This window comes from Telopea speciosissima, chromosome 4, assembly GCF_018873765.1.
Source record: "Telopea speciosissima isolate NSW1024214 ecotype Mountain lineage chromosome 4, Tspe_v1, whole genome shotgun sequence".
NCBI classification, from domain to species: Eukaryota; Viridiplantae; Streptophyta; class Magnoliopsida; order Proteales; family Proteaceae; genus Telopea; species Telopea speciosissima.
Genome location: NC_057919.1, coordinates 2,971,336 through 2,979,526, shown reverse-complemented (window position 1 = coordinate 2,979,526; position 8,191 = coordinate 2,971,336). Strand labels below are relative to the sequence as shown.

The window sequence follows — 8,191 nt, the reverse complement described above, 5'->3', positions numbered from 1 at the left end:
TTATCCTTTTGCATCTTTTTGCATGGAAACAAACTAAACCAAAGGGAAAATTAGCTCATTGAAAATTGAGTACAATGTATCCATTATTAGGAAGGAATCAATAGGGGGGTGGAGCTCATTAAGCGGTTGCATACTCATCATTAGTTAGGGCAAGCTAGTCACTAAAAGGATAAAACTGGGTCGAGGCCAGACCAAGGTCCAACATACTTTGGGGCCAACAGAGGCCTGGTCCTGAAATCTAGGCCCAGTTGAGTTCGGGTTGAGTCATAGGCCACTAGGCCCACCACATCTGGTTCAAGTTCATATGATCACCCCCAGAAGCGTAAAATGCAAGCATCTCTCAAGAAGGACTCGAGGACAAGAAGTAAATCATGTTGGGCTTGAGACAAGAGCAAAAGACATTGCAAGAGTAATGGTCATGGGCTCGTTGGCTTATATTATGGCCTATAAAAGCTAAAACTAAAATAAGCATCCATTTGAATCATTTTATAATATCTCTGATACATACAGACGGTTCAAGGTATCGGTATCGGTATCATATTGGCTGAAACATATGTATCGATATGGCTGGTACATACTTGATACTGATACTACAGCGGCGGTATAGCCGTATAGGTATAGGAAAAGGTAAAATGGTCTAAAAAATTAAGGTATTAGACCAAAGGGTATTTATGTAAATACGTAGATAAGTGTTACTGTTATTACAGAAATAACATTAGATGCTCTTCCATTCATTGAGCTGTCAGCTGTGATATGTTATCCCTTCTCGCGTGGGACTCCTCTATAGCGCGATACAGCGTGTAGCGCACATCTGATGGTCTATAGTGCACGGGCATGCAGTCCAACAACCCACCTATGTGTTGGGTTGTGTGCCCGTGCACTGCAGACCGTCAGATGGTGCACTACAGGCTGTGTCGCTCTACAGAGGACCCAAATCCTTCTCTTAAATAAAATAACCTATCACATTTCAATAGTCAACTCCTTATCACTTAGTAGTTAGTAAGCATAGGTGGATCCAACTACCAAGTGATAGGGCGAAGATAACCACGCGGACGTCAGACAGATTACATTTAGAAGGACTATATATTTTTTGGTTGAGGATGATTCTCAAGTCTCTAACCAATGAAATGTGACAAATCTGTAGAATGTAATGGAGTGAACCAATCCAATAAGTTGGCACTCGGTGAATGAGACTCCAGCCATTGTGGGATTTGAGGAGGGTCATAATGTATACAGTCTTACCCCAATTTACAAAGAGGCTAACACGACCACCAGGTCGCAATGGAGCAAATTTAATCCTCAATTCCAGGTTTTTTAAACCCTGCTTATAACTAAGAAGATGGAAGGTTTCAGCAGACATGCCAGATTAGCAACAATCCAACCCATACCCATAGCCATACTCCGCAAGGTTTAGTATACCAAAGAAGACGAGGGGGACATCTCAAATGGGAGCCCCTCTCCCCATTAAGTTTTCTTTTGTGTGGGTATGTGACCCCAGGGGAGGGAAGAACTTTATTTTTCTCTTGAATAGAACTACAAAAATTTTCCCACTCAAAAGATTCAATGACTGAAGCAAGCAAATAAGTGGTGGCCGGTGATCTATATATTCTGTTCCATTTTTATCTTTTTTTCAGGTTTAATTATTTCTCTATCATAATGTTTAGTGAAGTATAACATTTCACTATTTGTCATATGAGTGTACATGAGGGTTAGTCCATGTGATAGAGGACTACACGTATATTCAATAATCAATGAAATGCTTGTTTGATCCTCTATCACATCATTCACTGGGTAGAGTAACAATCTAGATCCTCTACTGCCGAGTTGCCTGGCAGGATCATGCAACCTAGACATAGTGAGGTATGTAGTGCCCGCCTTGCCCCTGCCCAAATGCCTTGCCCAAGTAGGGATAAGGCGATCATTGCGTGCCTCATTGTGTCTGAGTTGCACGTTCTTGCCGAACAGCTCGACAGTAGAGGATCACGATCCACAGAGTAACGTCTAGAAAGACCCCCCTTTTTTTTTTCCTCTTTTATAACTGGTTCTTGTTTTCTTTGTTATTTTTGTGAACGGCAAGCGAGCTAGCTGGAATGTAGTAAAGGAAAAGAGAGAAGGAATCATGATTCCTTCCAACCCAAAAAGAGAAGATTACAAAGAAAGAAGGCTGATGAATCATAAGGCCAGTGGAAGTGCAACCCCCTCCAATTCCAACTCGCAATCCCCCACTAGGGTTAAAATTTTAGGAATTAATGGATAATGGAGACCAATCTCATATCTTATCCGAGTTTTTAGACCTTGTCCGGCCCCCAACCCATAATAAATCAAAGTTACTGACAAACAAGAACTCAAGAAAACTGGATCCATCATTGGTGATGGTGTGATGGTGGTGGTGGTGGGAGAGGGAGTGGGTAAAGAACGCGTAAAGGGTAGTGGTGATATGAAAAAAACAAAAAATCCAAATGGGGTAATCGATTGATCAACATGGCTGTCAATCATGCATGTTCATGTTCATGTTCATGTTCAACTTCAACCTAGAGAAACTGAAACCACTTTATGTCACCCAACAAGTCTCTTTTATCTTGTCATGTCCACCCTCTTCCTTCTAGTGTAGTGGAAACTTGGAGTGAATTGCAACTCCTTTTGAGGAAGAAAAGTTTGGTCCTTGATATATCCATCCACCCACGCAATGACTGCCTTACTCCCACTTGAGCAAGGCGTTTAGGCAAGGTAAAGCGGTTATTACATGTCTCGCCATGTCTAGGCAACACGATCCTGCCGAACAGCTCGGCAATAAAGGATCCAAATTGCTTGAGGGTATATATTATTGAGAGCACAATCTCTACAACTAGATAGTATGTAAAATGCTACAACACCTACTTCGGTCTTTGATACTAATGATGTTTAATCCAAAAGCTCGAGCTTTAGGGTGGAGAGGTTTCTTCTAAAATCATAAGCTTAATAGCCGTACAGTATCTGACCGACCGATGTAGGATTAAACTTGTCTCTCATTCCTGGCCATGAAGTGCACTCACTGCGCTGGTGGAGTTAGCTAATGTCCTAGATATAGTTAGCTCATTGCACAAACATGTCAAAGTGTAGTTGGTTTGAACCTTGAAACTCGCATGTAATCCTTCATATTTGCGACTTCCTTTGAGTATGTACCTATGCGGCCCAGATTTTCGAGTGTTGCGGCCCTGTGGAGTCCTGAGATGCTATTCTTCAAGATGGACCGATTGGTTGGGCCAGTCTTCTTCTGGCTGATTTTTTCTTACCCAAAAAAGTGTGTTTTTTTAAAATTAAAAAGAAAAAGAAAAAAAAGAGGAACATATGCGTGAGAATAGGGGTGCAACAGGTTGGCTGGACCAGGCTTAAGAAAAATCGGCACCGCCCGCGGTCCCAAGGATCAGACCAGGCTTGGCCCGGCGGAGGTTGGATTTGGATATCTCTTAGCCCTGGCTCAATCCGTGGGCTGAAAATCTCAGCCAAGGCCATACCAGGCCCAAGGCAAGTTTGGCCTAGCGGATTGGGCTTCTCTCCTTGGAGGGTATTGCCCAATGAGTGCTCAATGAGGCATCCAATGGTTGGGTTGTACCGCACACATCCCGATGGCTGACTAGGCACACTCCGGGATATGTGTGGTACCGCCCAGCCGTCGGATGCCGGCTCTGATCAATTTGGATTTGATTGGATGCGGATCCTTCTGAGAAACTAGGATTAGGGTTTATTGGCAGCAATTCTGGCCGATTCTTCATTCCGAGTGGAACAAATCCTAATCCCGGTTCTATATTTGTAGTCCTTGGGGATGGGATCGGATTACCCGATTGGGATCTCGATTCGATTCCGGGTTTTAATCCCTTGAGTGCGGATCGTGTTCATGAACAGGTACCGACCAAGGCCCTCTAAGGCCACTCACATGGAATCCACTATTCCTGTGGGTCCCACAGTGGATTCCAATTACACGATCTGGTCTCTTAATCCTTCGGGTGTCCTCAGTCCTCCTCCTCATCCATATATGACTTTTTTGTTTTTGGCCTTTTTTGATAAAACAATCACCGCTATATGGCTTCAGTTCGTTTCACTGACGTATAAATGGGTCCCCAGGAACCAACAACGCAACATTAACAAATAAGAATATGAGATTGACAGATGATAGAGGGAACCACAGAGAGTAGCAGAGTACGTTGCGCGTGCCAAGAGAAGTGGACGAGGATTGGCTGAGTTTTGATGATTTCCCTGCACAAATCCTTGAAGGCAAATGGGGATATATCATAGTATTATGCTCGATCAGAAGTGTGCTAGAGAGGGAGCCTTGTCTGTCTGGCAACTCTAATTCTGGACTCATGTTGTGCACACCAATCACCAATGGCTGGCTGGGGTTGGAACCTCTTCCACTTCCTTCCCTTAGGGGGGGATTCGATTGCAGGTGGGGACAAAGTGCGTCACAAGCCATCCTCTCTCTCTCTCTCTCTCTCTGGGTATAGATTGCTTGAAGAAGGGATTGTTTATTTGTTTAGGGCTGGCGAGGTATGAGATCTGGATATATAGTTAGTGGGGCCAGCAAATTATAGCTGGCAAAAACCAAGTTGTTATTCAAGAACCTTTTGGGGTTGTCCTTACCCCTATATATAGAGAGGGTGGGAATCAGAGAATGTTTGTCTCTCTCGTCCAACCCAACGCTCTGGAAACGTAGCTGAAGATGGACAGTATGAGAAGTTGGAGGTGGGTTCTCCTCCTCCTGTTTCTTTCCATAGTTCTCACTCCATGTCAGGGTGATGAGCTCAATGGTCACAAAACCAATAATGTAGCCATTGCTCATCCTCAAAATGGAACATTTCTCCCTCCTCCTGCCTTCCATACTACTGTCGGAAATATCAACCCAACTAACACAACTTCAACTTCATCACTTGATAATGATTTTGTTATCAATTCCCAAAGTAATACCAATAGAGGTGGCCGCGGTGGGAAAGGAAGAGGTCATGGGGGTGGGGGTGGAGGTGGAGGTGGAGGTTACGGATGGGGATGGGGAGGTGGTGGCGGTGGCGGTGGCGGTGGAGGAGGAGGTGGAGGAGGAGGAGGAGGTGGTGGTGGTGGTGGTGGAGGTGGAGGTGGAGGTGGAGGTGGTTGGGGTTGGGGAGGTAGTGGTGGTGGTGGCGGTGGCGGTGGCGGTGGCGGTGGTGGTGGAGGTGGTGGTGGTGGAGGAGGAGGAGGAGGACGGAAGGATTGGGGATGTGGAGGGCAGACATACTCAAATGGAGGAAGAGGTAAAAAGAGCAACAGCAGAAGCAATAGCAATAGGAAGAGGGAGAGGGAAGAAGGGAAGAAGGATTACAAGATAGGAGAGTACGCAGAGTGCATGGGGAGATCAGGAAGGTGCAAAGGCATGAGATTGGAGTGCCCTCTCCACTGTGGTGGGCCTTGCTTCTACGATTGCAACCACATGTGCCAAGCTCATTGCCGTCGTCGCCGTCCAACCCTCCACTCCAACATCAACACTACTACTACTACTACTACCCCATAATTCAAACCTAATATAACCAAATTCTCGATCTCCTTCAACATTATATTTATGCCAGCACATGGAGTAGTAGTCATATGCATATGGGTCTTCATCATATTTACCCAACGCTGTGTGTGTGTGTGTGTGTGTGTGTATTATTATTAATAGGTCCCACTCACTCTTTCTTTTGCTGCTTTCCTCGTGAGTGAGTGACTGGGTGAGTGAGCGACACAGGGTAGGTGTCTTTCTCGCTCACTGGTCTGCTAATTAATTAAGTTTTGTTTTGTCAATATTCTTCTTTTTGTTGGTATTGGTATTCTATATTCATGGTTGATTTCTTTCGTGAGAATATAAATATATACATTATGTGATCAAACTTCATTCGAAGCCAGCTTGTCTTCCTTACTTTCACTCGCCAGTGGCAACAGTACATACTGAAGGATATGATTTTGAATTTTCATGGAGAAAGGAACGTTTTTTTGGCTTGCTTGTTACTTCGTCAGACATGCGCCTTAAGCGTCTAGTTTACGTAGGAAGAAAAAAAAAAATTTAATAAGAATCTGGTACCACAGGTAGCGCACTAGCGCCACCAAACCCGGCCCACCATGCCCACATACGTACATAGAAACCAGACATGCACAAGAGGTCGATCGAGTAGTGTGGAACGGGAACCACCCCTCGATCAGGACAAGAAGGTGACGCCATTAAGAAAATAAGGACAAACGCATAAAGCACACAGGCAGGCAACCACGTGTAAGAGAAGATAGAACATTTCTAGCAAGAAAAGAACATGGGAGAAGAAGAAACGCATTCTGAAACAGATTTGTCTTTTTATATACAGTTCAGTACAGTCAGCTTTTTTGAAAAAACCATACTGAATTTCTACCGTTACAATTCAGTATGATTTTATATGCTCAATTTCGATTTCAATTCCAAATTGAGACAACCTTACATGTATTTGGGGACCCTGATCTTCTACGGCGCCACGGGCAGAGCGGCGCACATACAGGTCGCCCTATAATGACCGCCTTGCCCCTGCCTGATCACCTTGCCCAAGCGGGGGTAAGGCGGTCATTGCAGGATGCCCTGTTTGTGCGCCGCTTAGGCCGCTCTGGGCAGGGCACCGTAGACGATCTGAATACTATATTTGGTGGCTCTTCATTTCGAATTACGATGTATAAAAGGGATCGTGCAGCCTCACACAGGGACTCGGCTCTTGTCCAGCACCTAGCCTGGGCTGAATGTGCAGCACCAGACTTGGTAAGGCATGAAAAGACCGCCTCACCCCTGCTCAGACAAGGTGTTCAGGGCCTTCAGGCAGGGGTGAGGCGGTATTTTCACGCCTAACTATGTCTGGCACTACCCATGCAGCCCGGGCAAGATGCTGGACAGAATCCTTTTTGCTCACACAGGCAAGGCATGGATCCTATGTGGACTCCACTCGGATAGGGTGGTTATTTATCCCCTACCTGTGTGAGGCTGCTGTCTGCCGCACAGACAGGCAGTAGCAGAGGATCCAAATCCTATATAAAAGACCAGCTTTGGTTAATGGATTAATTAATTAATCAAATGAAAAAGTAGGTAATCAAGCAGGTGACATAACGTGGAAAGTCAAAAAAATGTTTGAATTACTTTCGTGGGAGGAGAGGTGGAGAAGTCTGTCGTTTGGGAATTGATTTTGGAGTTCTACATGTGCCATGCATGTAAAGATGATTAATTGGAGGTGCCCACAAATTGGAGGTGATAATTATTCTAGGTATCAAAGGTGTCCTCATAAATTTTCAAGGAGGATTTATCCCAGCTTTTGCAAAATTTATAGGAATCACTTACACATATGTCTCCGAGGCTCTTGCCATATGCCAAGCACTTGTCATATATTATCATATTGTTATATCTTCTTTCACATTTTTAACTGGTTACCTTTCGGTGTATATCGGGAAGGCAATTTTGTGGCTGATGCTTTCAGAGCCTCCCACTAGCGTCTTGTAAATATTCTATCTTCTAATTAAGGTTTGAATCTAATGAAGCAAAGAAAAGGTACAACCAATTCATCAAGGACAAGATTCTCGTCAATCAAGATAGGGTGCACGAGTAGTTGTAATTTTTGTAAATTTGGCCAATTCGAAAGGTTGGTTTGATACATCAGTCTCTTAATTGATCACATATTAAATTTCATAGTAGTATTCAACCATATGACCCACTTTGTATCAGAATTTTCTTGTGTACTTTGACTGTTGCACAGTTGCACTATTATGCTTTTCTTTTTTTGTTTTCTTTCAACATTTTAGTCTAACTTTGACCATGTTTTTTGCGACATATAAAAATGTAATTTAAACTCAAAATTTGTATATAGAGGGAATTGATGGACCCTACTTGAGGATAAAATTTGGACACCAAATCCACTGCCACATGGCAATCATATCGCATGCCCTTATATCCTGCCCCAGCTGGATAAGAAGAGGAAGCCCATATCCAAAAGTCAGACAGTAAAACTCACCTTTTTGTTTCAAGTTTCATTCGTGGATGGAATTTCCGTTTCACTTAATCCACAACATCTAACACCTGGATTGGAGCAGGAAGAGATAGTTTCGACCATCTCGTAGTGTGGAGGATGAGAGTTTAATGATAAAAGTCAAGTCTTTCAATCATAAGGTCGTATCAACCTGGATGAAGTGATTCTCTCTTCACCCTACA

General features: G+C 43.9%; 1 protein-coding gene across 1 annotated transcript; it reads left to right on the top strand.

The window, feature by feature from the left end:
- Positions 1-5,020: 5,020 nt before the first annotated feature.
- LOC122658165 (protein FAM98B-like) lies at positions 5,021-5,518 on the top strand (the record flags this gene model as incomplete). The annotated part of the gene is made up of 2 exons (XM_043853072.1): positions 5,021-5,165; positions 5,313-5,518. Coding segments are annotated over 2 exons (351 nt in total), but the record flags the coding sequence as incomplete, so codon positions are not given.
- Between the last annotated feature and the right edge of the window lie 2,673 nt (positions 5,519-8,191).